We start from the raw sequence: 17017 nt of genomic DNA on the forward strand, positions 1-17017 counted from the left end.
GAATAGATACCTGTATGTACACAAAAACCACCATCAAAGCTTCTGAATTTGGAATAGGTCTTGAAGATCTAACTTTCCGACTGTTGTAAATATGCACTCTTGACATCCTGCCATTTGATCCTATCAGTTCATCACTGGGAAATTTTAATTGCAAATAAATTCTATCCACTTCTAAATTCTAAAGGCTTTAATGCATGACAGGTCTATAGAAGTTAAATGACCGTTCTAGAAATTGTCAGCCTGGATAGAAATTTTGGCTTTACCAATCATTAATAGTGTGGCCTCAGGCAAGTTACTTAATGTTTTTGCCTTTCAATTTCATATTCGTAAAGTGGAGAAAAATACTAGTATCTTCCTCATAGCGTTGGGAGGGTTAGGTGTTGAATTTTCAGAATAGCCCCTGATAGAGGGTAAGTCCACATCACATTAAATGGTATTTGTACAACCGTCATTCAAATATTTGACTCAACTTTTAATGTTCTGTTTTCCCCACTCCATCTAGCTGCTTTTTTTTTTTTTTAAAGGTAAAACCTCTTCATCTGTGTGATCAATGATAAAACTATTCTACTGCGGTCACAGAATATGATTTCATAACTGACTCGGTCCTCCCTGTTGGTTTTTAATGCCACCCTTACTACAAATATGGTATGAACAGCAAAAAAAGTGGGCCAATGATTATGTTCTAAATAGTATACTACTAACACTGCATCCCAAGCTTGCAAGAATGTTTCAGGAAAAAAGGTGAACCAAACACAGCCCTCTCCCTCAAAGATCTAACTGTCCAGTAGGAAAGGCAGGTGCATACATGATTTTCTTATTGCCTTATTTAAGTGTGAAGGGCCATTTGAGAAAAGCCTTCAGCATGAAAGAGAGATGCCAGAAAGGAAAACTGACTCTCAAGGAAAGAGCAGTAATTCAAGGAGGAAAAGTGGCCTTCCTGGGAAGACTATGGTATATTCCAAGAGGCTTGAGAAGATATCGTGCCTCATGACAGGGCAATGTGCACAAGACAGGGATTGACAGGAGATGAGTCTCAGGAGGCCACCCGAGTCAGATAATGGAGGCCTTAAGTCTATTTTACTGATCGTGTTTTTCAGAAGCTTGAGTTTGTTCCGGACTTTAGCTTCCAATTGTGCGAAATGCTTGAATTGACCCAAGACTATGTTACCGTCATTCTGTCCTGTGTGTTGTTCTTTCTCAAATCCATGGATATTGGTGAAGTCCTAGTGTTTCATATTAATTCCTTTGGCAGATATTCAATTTAATTCTTTGCTGGGAGAGTGTTCGTGTGTGTGCGTGTGTGTGCATGCAGGCACATGTGTACACGTGTGTACAGTATCATGCTTTTGTTCTGCTCTGTTTTAGAGATTCCCATCTCCTTAGCTATGCACTTACTGCAGCATATATGATCAAAGGATTTTGGAGTTTGAGAACCTAAAAAGTTAACTTATTGATGAAAAACCTGGGGCCCAGAGACGTTTCCAGAGGTCACATGGTCATTTAGGAGTCCAGCTCGGGTCTAATGGCCTCTGGCCTGATAAATGCCAAACAAAAACTACGGAAGGTGCAGAAAGGCAAAGTAGACTTTAGTTAGTAAAGGATTTGGGGTGAGCATTCAAGGATGTCTAGAAATGACATAGCAAGGTTTCTACTAGGTTGGTCCAAAAGTAATTGCGGTTGTCGCCAATTACTTTTAATGCCGAAAACCGCGATTACTTGCACCAGCCTAATATTTGCTTATATTTGTAGAGGGAATTATATGAAGTATCAACAAACTATTAGAGGCATAAATGTGTAAAATATGTTTGATGACAGTGAGTAGACAAGAGAAAAAAGATTCACGTAAGAGAGTAATAGACTGTTACACTTTATCCTGTAAGCAATGGGGTGTAATCTAGGGTTTTTTGAGGAGGAAAATAGCATGTTTGGCAGAGTTTCAGGAAAATATATCTTTTGTCATTAAATGAGATTTGTTGTGTTATAAAATGAGTAGACACAAGAAGACTAAATGGGGCTATTGAAATCATCTAAAATGAGAAAGACTAGTATTCTCTTTGAGATTTTTTCTTTTTTTCTATTTGGGGCCATTACATAATAAGACAGGAAGAAAAAAAGAGTCAGAAAAGCATCTCACCTTGTTTTTTAAATTGCTATAAAAGGATTTGTTAAACTCCTAAGTATGTTTTGGCTTTCTTTCTGCTTGAAGTACAGCTGATGTTTTCTGGATTTCTCTACTGTCTTTCCAGACTCTCTTTTCCCTTGTTCTTTTTCCCTCTGTGTAACTGGTATCACTCCTTTCCTTTTTTTATATACTGTGTTATACACTGTGATCTCCATAATTCCACCCTTAGCCCACTTTCTTTCACCCTCCTTATTTTCCTGGTTGAATGTGGCCACATCCTGGGCTTAAGTGCTTACTGATACCCTGTGGTTCTTTGAATCCATCATGATCACTCTACTGAACTTCAGGTCTATACTTTCATCTGGATGGGCCACAGTCCATTCAAATCTAAAGGGTCCCAATTAATCTCACCTCAAGCCTCCATCTGCTTCCCCTAAGGTTCCTTCTTCTCGGACGCTTTATCTTGGTTATGATTTCCATCAAAACTCTACCAAAGCTGAGAACATGGAGGCCCACGTAGATTTCCCCCTCACCTCCCACCTCCAACCCGCATTATTGTACCAGTGTCTAAATAATCCAATGTCCTGGACCACTTTTTGTGACTTCTGCTTGTGTAGAGGATAAAATTCACACTTATAGTAGGATAAATATATTCCTTAATAACCTGGTCTGATATTCCTCCTGGAGTCTGACTGTGCCAGCCTACCCTGGCCACCCTCTTGCTTTAGGAACTCTCACATTTATTCTTCTAAGTTACTTACACACCAACCTCCTCATTTTTCAAAGCCCAGCTGAAATATCTTCTCTTCTGTGAAGTCTTCCCAGATCCCCTGGCCAGGATTTGTCCCCTATCCTCTCTCTGCTCCCCAGCATTTTGTTAATTCTCCTTCTCAGTTGGCATTTTGGTTATTGATGTAGCTTCTGCTTCCTTTATGGGGCTGTAGAATACTTGAGAAGAAGAGCTTTATCTTATTCATCTTTGTATCCTAGGGCCCAGCAAGTGGCCATATAAAATTTGTTCAGCTGAATAAAGAAATAATTTTAAAAAAAGAAATAATGAAAAGGTTCACATGGGGGTGTATTTTCTTTCTGATGTTATCCTCCTAATTATTAGAAGACATGGAGGGTCTGGGAGGAGAACTGATTTCTAATGAACATCCACTTGGTGCCATATCCTACTCAATGTGGTTTATAAATTATCTCATTTGATCTTTGCAGGGACTTTATAAGATTAGTATTTTTATCCCCACTTATATATGAGTAAAATGAAGTTCAGATAGTTTGAGGCACTTGCAGAGTATAATTTATAAATTCCAGGTCTTGAAAGTCAATGAAAACTAGAAGGAGGACTCAAATTTACTTGATGTTACCCTAAAGCCATAGACATATTTAATGACGCCGAAGTACATGAAGTGGTTTGACTTCTATGGAAAAAACCTATATAAATATGATAATGCCATTTTCTTATTCAAAAACCCTTCAAGAGCATTCTTTTTGCAAACCAACTAACTACATTCCAATTTTTCAGCCTGGCACTTAAGAGCCTTGATATTCGTTTCTGTTCTTCAATCCCATTGCTTCTAACTTGATGCTCTGTCCAGTTGGACTGAACTCTCTGGATATCTGCAGCTTTCTACCTTTCTACCTTTCTACCTTTGCTCACTCTCTTTCTCCCACCTGGAATGCACTTTGTCAGGGATATACTTGCAATATTAATTAGCTTACTTAGCCTTATCATAATCAAATACATGGTTCTCTTAAGCTTTTGGAAAAATTAAATTCTAAGTGGACCACCATTGCAAACTCTATGGCTCTCTGGTGGTTCAGGAACCTCAGGCTAGAAAAAATTCTCTTAAAGGAAAAAATATTCATATTGGTAAACTTTTTTTAAAAAAATTTAAGTATAGTACCTTTCATTAATTCCTTGGAAGCAATGCTAAAACTTAAGAACACAGAAAGTTTGTTGTTGTTTTGCTTTTTTTTTAATAAAAGAATCTAGCCTAAGACACCATTCTAAACAAATGTGTCAGACTCATCAACCTCCTAATCGAAACTTTCACTCAACTAATTCTTTCACTTACCTCCTGCCCACTGCAGTTATCTACAGCCCTGGCTTTGGCAAAATATCAGGACTGCCCTATTCATCTGCCTATTGGATTTGGTCCAGAATTAGTCACAACTTTGTTTAATTCTCCAGTCTTCAGTTAATCTCTGGTCCAGCATGTATAGGACAGTAATTACACAGTCACACAATGCAGCATAATGTATACTTCTCAGCACATTCAACTCTGTATTTTCTAGGGTAGGGGGTGGGAGAGAGTATCTCTAAAGATGACTAAAGCACAGCTGTTGGGTGGATCCTCCCTACAAATGCAAACCAAAGGATTGGGGCTGACCTCAGAGCGACTCCCAAGCCGGCACCCTCTGGGATAATTTCCTCCATCCCTCCTGATCCTCCCAGAAGCGAGTCTACTTTTGTTCACATATTTTTATAGAAGGTTAAGTCTTTCATGGGTTGTGTATTAAAGTTGAAACTGGGTTTTGATTCCTTGAGATGAGCAATGGTAAACATGTGGCATTCGGAGAAATAGCACCTTAGAATTACACCTGTTGTTTGTGCAGTGTGGCTCTCTTCCTGTGGAGGTGTGTGAACTCTCCTAGGAGAAAGAAGAGAAATATTTAAAAAATCAAATGCCTCAGGGCACAGAGGGTTATTGTGCCCACAATCTCTTATCTGCAATCTTAAAATTCAAATACAACTGACATCTGCATTTATTTATTTATTGGCCACTCATTTGGAGACCAAACCTGACGAGATCTGAACTTCCTTGGCAAGATGACTTGACCTTACTTATTGCAAGCCTATGAATAGCCTTTCCTTATCCCAGTTAGTGTGAAAATCTGTGTTGCTACAGAAATATTCATGTGTTTGATTAGAGGATGCTGCCTTGAATCTCACAGGGGTTATGTAACATAGGGCATGTATATCCTATTTTTTTGTGACATTGGAAAATTTCTGAATGGTGAATGTGCCTGGTCAAAGGGATTTTGAATAACTGATTATGACCTATAATGCAAGATAAACAAAATCTGGCAAAATCAAAACAGAATCTTGATTTTCAACATCCCTCTCTCTTTATACCCTATCATATTCCCCCAATCATATACTCTGGTATGCCACAGCAGCAATTCTTGTTATCAAGATCTCAAATCTAAACATCTTGATTGTCCACACTTTCTTCCCTCCTTATTCTCCACCCATCATTACAATCGCTTCTTTCATTTTCTGACTCCTCTTATTCTTCATTGCACACTCCTGGCGTATCTCCATCTCTGTTTCCACCAATGATCCATCTATCCCGTGCTGTCACCGAAGCAGCTGAACATTGTTGTGGGGAAGAATCACATAATTTTGCTGACTGGTCTCATTTAAATTCATAACCACAACTGAACTGGACACTGTTGTTGTGCAGCCCTGCTTTATTTCCCAGGTTGTTGCATGCTTATGTGACAATGTCACACCTTCTTATGACCTTTTCAAACGTCTGTATTGACTGATCTATCTTGCCCGGTCATGAGTTTTTCAACTCATACTTCATTGAAAAAATATAAGCAGAAAGTGAAAATGAATTAACTAATCTTTCTTTCACCAAATCGACCGTCCTAATTGCATCTGTACCCATATAGTATTCCTTCTCTCCTATTTTAATAGACAAAATATCCCTGGTCCTAGCTAAGCCAGCCTCTCCACTTTTGTCACCTCCTCTGCCTTTCTCAAGAACTACAGTGCTACATTTATTCTTTCTCTCTCTCTCTTTCCTTCCCACATTATCAGTTTACTCACTGACTCCTTTTTATCTGCACCCAAATAGGCAGTAGTGGCCAGGTGCAGTGATTCATACCTGCAATTCCAGCACTTTGGAAGGCTGAGGCAGGAGGATTCCCGGAGGCCTGGAGTTTGCGACCAGCCTGGGCAACATAGCGAGACCTCATCTTTAAAAACAAAACAAAACAACGTTAGCGGGGTACAGTGGTGCATACCTGTAGTCTCAGCTACACAGAAGGCTGAGGAGAAAGGATCTCTTGAGCCCAGGAGTTCAAGGCTGCCGTGAGCTATGATGGTTCCACTGCACACCAGCCTGGGTGACAAGAGTGAGACCCTGTCTCTAAAACAAACAAACATGCTGTAGTATTCTCTGTATCCCCTCCAGCTCTCGTGCTTTTCTCTGGTTTTTATCACGATACAACTTAGGAAATAAGTTAGCATCGCTCCCTCCACTTTCTCTCCTTACCCAGTTCCATCAGGTGATCACTGCCACCTTATCACTGATGTTAGCCTTGTTAAGGTCCCCAGAGACCTGCAGGTGGCCATTGGCAGTGGTCACTTCTCTGGCCTCATCCAAGCCCTTCATTTGTCCCACATTTGACCTCTGTCTTTGAGAACCATTTTCTTCTCTTGACATCTGTGACAACACAATCTCCTGATGCTTTTTTTTCCTGACCTCCTTCTCACATCCTTTGCTGCCTGTCCAACCTTTATTAGTTGGGGTGTCCCAAAGCTCAGTGCTATACCCCTTTCTACTCCTTATTTCACTAGGTGATCTTACTCAGTGCCATGACTTTAAGTAAGGCTCCAAAAGTACACTCCCAGCCTTGGGCTTGAGCTCGGGATTCATATATCTAATTGCCAGTGTGGATTCATCTATCTAATTGCCAGTGTAACTCTCCGCTTGAAAGACTAGTAGGCACTTCAAACTTAGCACACCAAACACAGAACTCTTGACACTCACCTCCTAAACTGTTCCCCCTCTAGTACCCTCCATCTTGGTGAGCACAACCATCAAGTTATTCAAGGCAGAATCTAACTCCCTCCTTCCCTTAACTGCCACATATAATCCAGCAATAGGTCTCACCATTGCCACGTGTAAAATACACCCTGAGTTTATTCCTTTCTCTCTGTTTTCCTAGTTTAAGCCACCAGTATCTCCCACCTGAACTATTATGGTACCGTCCTGCACGTCTTCCTCTGTACTCTCTTGATTTTTTATAATTGACTCTACATAACAACAAATACTGTATTTAATCATGCACATGTATTTCTATGTCCTATTTCACTTAGGATAATTTTGGACTCTTCGTATTGGCTCACAGGGCTCTCATGATCCAAACCCCATCTCCCCGTCTCCCTTTCCTGCCCTCCTTGGCATCCTCTCTCTCACTACCTCCCAGCCATGCTGCCTTCTTCCTCTTCTTTATACCAACCAAGCGCATTGCCACTTCAGGGCTTTGGAACTTCCTCTTACCTCCCCCCCTCGTAGATCTCTACAAGACTAGTTCCCCTTTGGCACTCAAGTTTCAAATTAAGTCACCCCTGCAGTCACCCTCTGTCACATCCCTCTGTGTGACAGCAATTAGAGTTCTTGTTGGCACTTCTCCCTCAGTGCTCACTCAGTTAGTCAACAAGTTTTGTTTTTTCTCCATTCCTCTCTTTTCCTACTGCCAACACCCTAACAGAAGCCACCTTCCTCACTTGTCTGGACTGTAGTAGTAGCCCCTCAGCCATCTCCCCACATTTGTACTTGTTCCCTTCTAACCTGACACTTAGTAACACAGCTGCCTTACTTAGATGACTGCTGTGACTTCTCATTGCTCTCAAGGTGAATTTTTATTTTTATTTTTATTTTCCGAGACGGACTCTCACTCTGTCGCCAGGCTGGAGTGCAGTGGCGCGAACTTGGCTCACTGCAACATCCTCCTCCTGGGTTCAAGTGATTCTCCTGCCTCAGCCTTCCGAGTAGCTGGCTCTACAGGCGTGTGCCACCAAGCCCAGCTAATTTTTGTATTTTAGTAGTGACAGGTTTCACCATGTTAGCCAGGATGATCTCGATTTCTTGACCTCATGATCTACCCCCCTTGGCCTCCCAAAGTGCTGGGATTACAGGTGTGAGCCACTGCACCTGGCCTAGGGTGAATTTTTGAATCCTTAACAGGACTCTAATTCTCTGAATGGTCTGGCTCTGATGTTTCTCTTTAGCTGCACCAGAATACATAAGCATTCGTTCGGTTCCTTAAACGATTCACAGCCCATTTCAACTAAACACATGCTTTTTCCTTAACTGGTAATACCACTTTACCTGCTCCCTTTTGTCTTCTTAACTCATGCCCATCCTTCAAGTCTCAGCTAAGGAATCATTTTCTCAAGGAAATCCATCCTGACCACTTCAAAACATCTGGATTTTCCCCTTCTGCCACGTAACATCATAGCATCCTGTACTGCTCATTCACAGTACATTTCAGGATGGTATTTAATTCATCCATCTTAAATGCCCTCTTCCTCGCTAGAATGTTTCATCAGCTATAATGTCATGGTTAATGGCACTGGGGCCAGATTGCCCAGGTTCTAAACCCTAATTCCTTTTTTCTTACATAGCTGTATGACCTTATTTAGGCTTTCTTGATGTAAAATTAAGGTAATTATGATACCTACCATATAGATTTGTTTTGAGGTTTAAATGAGTTAATAAACATAAAGCATCTAATACAGTGCCTGGCAAATAATAAACACTCAGTAAATCATCATGATTGTCATTACTCTTATAAGCTCTGGGATTGCATCTGTCTCATTCGTCGTGGCACATCCAATAAGTATTTGTTGAATACATAAATAATATTTTTCATGAGCCAATTAAAGTTAGAAGTAATGTTATTAAATGCCTAGATGTACACTAGGCTAGGGGATATCAAAATTAATAAAACATCGTTTTCATAATCAAGGAGTTTTTAACTCGGTGAATAAGAGTGAGATACATAAATGGGGTCTCCTCAAATGGTGTAGTTACACATCTTTGTGCCCTGGGCATTTTCCTAGGAGCCTGATATGGTTTGGCTGTGTCCCCACCCAAATCTCATCTTGAATTGTAGCTCCCATAATTTCCACGTGTTGTGGGAGGGACCTGGTGGGATATAATTGAATCATCGGGGCAGTTTCCTCCATACTGTTCTCATGGTAGAGAATAAGTCGCACGAGATCTGATGGTTTTATAAGGGGAAACCCCTTTCACTTGGTTTTCATTCTCTCCTCCCTGTCACCATGTAAGATGTGAGGGTTGTTTTTTTTTTTTGACAGAGTCTCACTGTGTCACCCCGGCTGAAGTGCAGTGGCACAATCTCGGCTCACTGCTCCCCAGTTCAAGTGATTCTTGTGCCTCAGCCTCCCGAGTAGCTGGGATTATAGGTGTGCACCATTATGTCTGGCTAATTTTTTTTTGTATTTGTAGCAGAGACAGGGTTTCACCATATTGCCCAGGCTGGTCTCAAACTCCTGAGCTCAGGCAATCCGTCTGCCTCAGGCTCCCAAAGTGCCGGGATTACAGGCATGAGCCACCATGCCCAGCGATGTGACTTTTTCTTCCTTGCCTTCTGCCATGATTTTGAGGCCTCCCAAGCCACATGGAACTGTGAGTCCATTAAACCTCTTTTTCTTTATAAATTACCCGGTCTTTGGTATGTCTCTATGAGCAGCGAGAGAATGAACTAATACAGAGCCTACCCCATAGCTTGTGCACAATGTGTACATGCCAAACCGTGACCTGCCTAGCTGTCTCCTAGAGGAAAGAAGGGGCACACTTGAGAGAACAGAAAGCAGCCTGAGGAAGTGGCAATGAATTTTGCCTTGAAGGGCCAGTAGGATTTCAGTAGGTACAATTCAGGAAATGGAGAGGTAGGAGGCATTCCAGGAAGGAAACAAGTAAAGGCAAGAAGCCAGGAAAATGAATGGAGAGCATGAACCGTCTGATGGTGGAGCAGTGGTTCTCAAAGCATGGTCATGGGCCCAGCAGCATCAGCATCTGACCTGATGATTGTTAGAGATGCAAATCTTTGGACCCCTGACCAGATTTACTGAATCATAAAATCCTAGTAATCTCTGTCTTAACAATCCTCTGGTTGATTCTATTGCTCACCCAAGTTTGAGAACCACTGGGCTAGGGCACTGTGTTTTCACTGGGGACCCAGATACCTCCAGAGAGTTGCAGAGGGATCCATGTGGTGACAATGACAGAGCAAGTCAAGAGTCAACTCCCCCACTACTGCCCCTCACCCAATAGGCAAGGGCAACTGTGTGTGGGGTCGGAGTCAGTGCTGTTGTGACTTGGTGGAACACCACTGGTTTCAACCTTCATAGAATTTTGCTGGCTTTTTGTTGTTGTTTTGTTATTGTTGTTGTGGTTTGGTTTGGTTTTTTGAGACAGGGTTTCACTCTGTCACTCAGGTTGGAGTGCAGTGGCATGATCATGGCTCACTGCAGCCATGGACCCCTGGGCTCAAGCAATCCTCTCACCTCAGCTTTCTGAATAGCTGGGACTACAGATGAGAGCCACCATGCCTGGCTAACTTTTTTACTTATTTTGTAGAGGCGGGATCTCACCATGTTAGCCAGGCTGGTCTCAGACTCCTGGAGTTTTTAATTGATTTTTTTTTCAGCTACATATTGGGGCTGAAAAGGGGGAATTTTTAAAAACACAATGTAAGGAAAACTAGTGTTAGAATATAAGCTATTGAGAAGCAAATGATAGTTATATTTCTGCAAATTTAATTCAAGATAATTTTCACAAGTCAGATCCACAAGTCAGATGGCAAAATTCTTATAAAGCTTATCAAGATGCTCAAATGCTTAAAAAATAAACAGATAAAAGAGAAAAATATAGTAATAATCATATCTAGTTTGGCTTTCATCTAATAAAAATGTGTTATTTGGAAAGTGCCTGCAAATAGCCTAAAAACTTCTTTCATATCATCTTTAGAACTTAACAATTATAAAAATGAGCCAGTTGATTTTTACATTACAAAATGCAGACATTCTAAATATCAGCTACTAAAGTAGTCATATCTTGATGATGTAACATGTAATTAAATTTTAATCTACATTTTTAATATACAATAGTATATTAAATCACGTACAGTGTCATTTTAAAATTTATAACTCAACCATCCTTTTTTCTTACATAATTAAAGTAAATCAAACAGTATGTGTCATATAATAAATGGGAAAAAGCTATGATTTTCAACACATGGAATAGATATCATAGAAATTTTTATTAAATGAATTTTGTAATATGGTCTTAAATAATGCACTGATCTGAAGAAATTTAAAAGCTTTTTCAACTTAAAATTACTTTGTTTCATACCACGGAAAATTTTGAAGGAAATTGTTGTCGAATTATTATGAAAAGGGTTCATGAGTCACAGAGAGAGGAAAATGCTGGACTAGTGCACTGGATACCTGGGTCTGGGTAGTGGGGGAGTGTATCAGTCTGTTTTCATGCTGCTGATAAAGACATACCTGTGAATGGGTAATTTATAAGGAAAAAGAGGTTTAATGGACTCACAGTTCCACATGGCTGGGGAGGCCTCACAATCGTGGCAGAAGGTGAAAGGCATGTCTCATATGGTGGCAGACAAGAGAAGAGAGCTTGTGCAGGGGAACTCCCCTTTATAAAACCATCAGATCTCTTGAGACTTATTCCCTATCATGAGAACAGCATGGGAAAGACCTGCCACCATGATTCAATTATCTTCTACCAGGTCCCTCCCACAGCATGTGGGAATTATGGAGCTACAATTCAAGATGAGATTCGGGTAGGGACACAGCCAAACCATATCAGGAGATAGAGGTCAAGGAGAGGTACTGCAGAAAGGTGAGGAAGAAACCAGTCCAAGAGATCTCCAGGTTGTGGGAAGTTTTGAGACCCTAGGCATAGGCAAAGTCTTAGTTTGGGAAGAGGGATCATTTCCTCTGAGCTAAAGGGGAACAGGTACAACTTTGAAACGTTTTTTAAAATACTGTACGTGCCAGAAGTCAGAATGCTCATGAAGTTCTCAAAGTCCCTATCTAGAAAATTCTGGAACAATTGCTCTATTCAATGAAAGTTGCCTGTGTTCTGGATGCCATCACCTCAAGTCTCCTCTGGTACATTGCTCCACCAGTTATTGCACCTCTCCTATGTCTTCCATCTTTCCTTTTCCATTCACCTTTCATTAGCAAATGGATGAACACACATTTTAAACCCGTATTAAAATGGGTTTGCTCAGGCAACCGTAACAAAATATCATAGGCTGGGTGGCTGCAATAACATACATTTATTTTCTCTCCATTCTGAGGACTAGAAGGCTAAGATTAAGGTGCCGTTAGGGTTTGTGTCTAGCAAGGCCTCACTTCCTGTCTTGTAGACTGAAGCCTTCTTGCTGAGTCCTCACATGGCCTCACATGTGAGGGTCCAGATGAGAGAGATAGCCAATGTCTTTTCCTCTTCTTATAAGGATATGTTAGGGCCCCACCCTTAAGACCTCATTTAACCTTTTTTTTTTTTTTTTTTTTTGAGTCAGAGTCTCTCTCTTGCCCAGGCTGGAGTGCAGTGGAGCGATCTCAGCTCACTGCAACCTCCACCTTCCAGGTTCAAGCAATTCTCCTGCCTCAGCCTCCTTAGTAGCTGGGATTATGGGTGTGCATCACCATACCTGGCTAATTTTTGTATTTTTAGTAGAGATGGTGTTTCATCATATTGGCCAGTCTGGTCTGGACCTCCTGACCTTAGGTGATCTGCTTGCCTTGGCCTCCCAAAATGCTGGGATAACAGGTGTGAGCCACTGGGCCCAGCATCATTTAACCTTAATTATCTCCCTAAAGGCCCTGTCTCCAAATAAAGTCACATCATGGGTTAGAGCATCAACATGTGAATTTGAGGGGTACACAATTCAATCCACAACAAAACTCTTTAATCTGTGTATGTTTCTACTTTTTGTTTTTTTCCATATTCCCCCCATGGCCACATATTAATGCATGTGTCTTAGTCAGCTTGTGTTGATACAATAAATTCTATAGGCTGAGTAGCTTAAACAACAAATACTTATTTTTCACAGTTCTGGAGGCTGGAACTGTGAGATCAGGGTGGCAGCATGGTTGGGTTCTTGTTGAAGGCCCTCTTCCTGGTTTGCAGACTACCATTTTCTCATTGTATACTTTACCTGGTAGAGGGAGAAGAGAGGGAAAGCAAGCTCTTTCTTATCTCTTCTTATAAGGTCACTAATCCCATCATGAAGCCTCCACCCTGTGACCTAATTACTTCCCAAATGCCCCATCTCCAAGTACCATCATATAGGAAAGTACACATAGATTAGACTGACATTATCATTGAGAATAAATTATATATTAAATACACCCAGCTTTTAGCCATTAAAGAATGTTGTGTTTGTTTGATCATTTGTAGATGAATCCTACACTGTTTTTCACCTTTATTACTTTTCTTGTGTCGTCACAAGACTGGAAGGGCAGACAGTCCAAATCTTCATATCAACCCCATGGAGACTTGCTCAATGTATGAATAGAAAGGGGACCATCAGTAAGACTGTCAGTCTCCAAGCTTCCTCTCTATCTTGGGGACTCAGATGTCAAATAATATAACTTTCATATTAGGCAAATGCAAATATACTAGGTTGTATTTCTTTATCTGTATGTATTTTGATGACTGACACACTTTGGTATCGGTCAGCACACAGAAAGGAAAATGTACAAGATTGTACTCCTGGAAAGAAACAACTTTTAGGGTTTTCAAAGATTCCCATACAAAAAACTTTAAAGACAAAATGCAACACTTAATTGAAAATTCAGATTTGTGAAAAAGAAACAAAGATATATGTATTTGTATTATATTTTTATTATATATTCTAGATGATACATTAATATTTGATATGGTTTGGGTCTGTGTCCCTACCAAATCTCATGTTGAATTGTAATCCCCAGTTTTGGAGGTGGGGCCTGGTGGGGGGTGATTGGATCATGGGGCTGGTTAATTATGAATGGGTCAGCACCATCCCCTCAGTGCTCGTCTCATGACAGTGAGTGAGTTTTCATGTGACCTGGTTGTTTAAACGTGTGTAGCACCTCTCTTTTCTCTAGGCTTCCTGTTCCAGCCACGTAAGACATGCCTGCTTCCCCTTTACCATCCGCCATGATTGTAAGCTTCCTGAGGCCTCCCCAAAAGCAGAAGCCGCTATGCTTCTTGCACAGTCTGCAGAACCATGAGCTAATTAAACCTCTTTTCTTTATAAATTACCCCATCTCAGGTATTTCTTTACAGCGGTGTGAGAATGGACTAATATAATATTATAAATAATATCTGTTTGAATGTTTTCATATTCTTTTTCTTATCAAATATTGAGTATACTATTTTAAAATATTTTCACTTTTCACAAAAGCTAAATTAGGCTGATTAAATTTAGGCAGGGCTTTTTGATTTTTTACTTATATGTGTCTTTCTTGTTTGAATTATTTTAGTAAGAAGATACCTGGCTTTCAGAAAGGAAGAGAGAAGAGAGAGGAAAGAAGAGAAGAAAAGAAAGCTGACAGTGCCAGTGTATCTGCATATTTTCTATTTTGTCTTGACAACGTATGCTGATTATAGAACTTCTTAAAAGGTCATTTGATAAAGTGAAATAAATGACTTGGAAAAAATAATCCTAAGGGAAAATTGTTTTGAACAATTAAATTGTAATAAAAATAAGTTAAACCACTTTGCAATTAGTCTTTTTATGAACATCTACAACTCCAAAATGATTTTGACAAAAATGAATCTTGGCAACCAATTAATGCTCAGTCTCATCTAATTTATTTGATTTTCTTGAGAGCAGAGAAAGTTGAGGAAGATTTCTAGAAATGATAACCATTTAAGACATTCACACACAATCATATTTTTTGAAAAGCATATTATGTGAATTTTTATTACAAATAAAAATATTGCACCTTTTGTTTCATCTGAATATACTGCAATAACTTTGAAGTTGTCTGAATTCTTATATTCAAAGCAAATCTGCATGGTGAAGCTTATTATTTTCATTTATTAAAAAAGAATATAACAAACTATTTTCAGTAATTGTTACTAACTTTATTTAGATATCACCATTTGCATTTTAGGATTATCTGTACAATAACAATCGCATTGTTACATTAAATGCAAGAACCCCTCTTTTGCTTATCATTTTTATGAGTAAAGCAATAGAGATGAAGTTGCAACAGTATTGGCTATTAGTAATATTTGCTAAGCCAAGTTTCTCTCTCTCTCTCTCTCTCTCTCTCCCTGTATGTAGTGACTGTAAAGCTAATAGTCAGATTTCAAGTGTAGATTATGGAGTGTCTTATTATGTGGAAATAGGCTTCTGTGAGCTCATACAAGTATGTGTGATGGTTAGGTTCACTATGAAAGATCTTACAGATAAAATCTCTTTTATAATCTTTACTATACATTCATTTATGATTCATCAAAAACAACACAAAGAATTTAAAACTACATGTATGCCCTTGTTGTTTGTTTCATGGAACTCATTTGCTAAAGATGACTAGATCGATTAAGAAAGGATAGACACACAGAACTTAATTGCTAAGATCAACGTATAATTTTAGCAAATCAACAATTGCCACTTATTTCTTCAATGGTACCTATGATCAAGAGGTTAATAATAGAGGTTTATGGATAGGACTGTTTCCCTGTAGAAGGCAGAATACCAAATATCCCAAACTACACTGCCCGTGTCTTTCAAGTGCCTACGATTACAAACTAAAATAAAAACATATACAATACAAACAAATGAAAAGCCCTATGGCTACATTTGGACAATACAGAAAACAATGGAAAGGTCTGTATCTCCCTTCTTCCTCCCCTGTCTCCTCATCTCAGTTTTTTTTTTCTTTTTAGTAGAGAGAGGAAAGAAAAGAAAAAGTGGCAGAATCCAAAAAGAGGGAAGGAGCAAGAAGAGGTAAGAGAAATAAGAGGAATTGGGCAAGGTGAAAATAGACAAAGGGGTTATATTAGTTGGCATTTCACTTGTTCTTCCAATAAAAGGCGTATCCCATGTTATTTTGCTCATTGCCTTTGTCTCTCTGCTCTCTCTGCTCACCCTTGTGGGCCCATCAGGCCACCACTCGTGTCTGCCTGCTGGGGGCTTGTGTAGAGTAGAGCCCTGGCAGAGAAGGGCTTGACAATCTTTTACATGAAGCCTGAGTAAAGATCCTTCAGATGTGTGTGATCTTCAGGAAGCCATTAGTTTCTTTGAGCCTCTGTTTTCTCTTTTCTAAAATAAGAAAACTGCTGATGTTACAAAGTGCTTTGGAGGAACAACAAAAACAACAGCACACATATCCACACGTGCACACATACATACCCGGAACTCACCTCCTGCTCCTTTCTTTAAGCCTATGCATGCACGGCTTTATCTAATCTATAAAATGATAATAATAACTTTGAAAACCAAAATTATATATGTTTTTTATTATGCAAGTGAAAACAGGCAGTCTGTAGAAAAAATACATTTAAACAATATACCACTCTCAAAATAAACACTAATGGTTTTGGTATATTCTTAGAGTTTTTCTTCAATGAATATACATACATATATTTTTATCCCAAAACACAGTTGTATATGTCGTTCTGCAACTTGCTTCTTAAATGTGACAGTGCAATTCAGACATATTTTTATATCAATACATATAGATTAATCTTGCTATTTTTAATAGTTGCATACTTATATGCCTATAATTTATTTTAACTCATCCTCTTTGTGGACATTTACATAATTTTCCTTTTTTTGGCTAATTCAAGTAATACTTCAGTGAATGTCTTTGCATATAGATTGTGTTAATTTTTCCGTAGGATAAGTTCTTAAAGTAGAATGTTTGTGTGAAAGGTATGCTCCATTTGAAATTTTGATGGATAACACCATATTGCCCTCCTAAAAAGATTACATCTTATTTGCAATATTTTTCATTTCAGTTTTCCAAGCTAGAAACTTCTGGGTCATCACCAAGCCTCTCCCTTTCATTTTCTAGCTTCCTTCCAAATTGTCACC

At 39.4% G+C, this 17017-nt stretch overlaps 1 protein-coding gene across 1 annotated transcript in view; it reads left to right on the forward strand.

Moving 5' to 3' along the window:
- Positions 1-14683, forward strand: part of LOC134736325 (uncharacterized) — a 29993-nt gene extending 15310 nt beyond the window's left edge. The window contains exons 4-5 of the mRNA XM_063637104.1: positions 9400-9579; positions 14454-14683. Of these exons, the coding sequence (XP_063493174.1) occupies positions 9400-9579; positions 14454-14590 (317 nt within the window). The 3' untranslated portion in view covers positions 14591-14683. The remainder of the gene's footprint in view (positions 1-9399; positions 9580-14453) is intronic.
- Positions 14684-17017: the final 2334 nt, after the last annotated feature.

Source organism: Symphalangus syndactylus, chromosome 4, assembly GCF_028878055.3.
Source record: "Symphalangus syndactylus isolate Jambi chromosome 4, NHGRI_mSymSyn1-v2.1_pri, whole genome shotgun sequence".
In the NCBI taxonomy this organism is placed as follows: Eukaryota; Metazoa; Chordata; class Mammalia; order Primates; family Hylobatidae; genus Symphalangus; species Symphalangus syndactylus.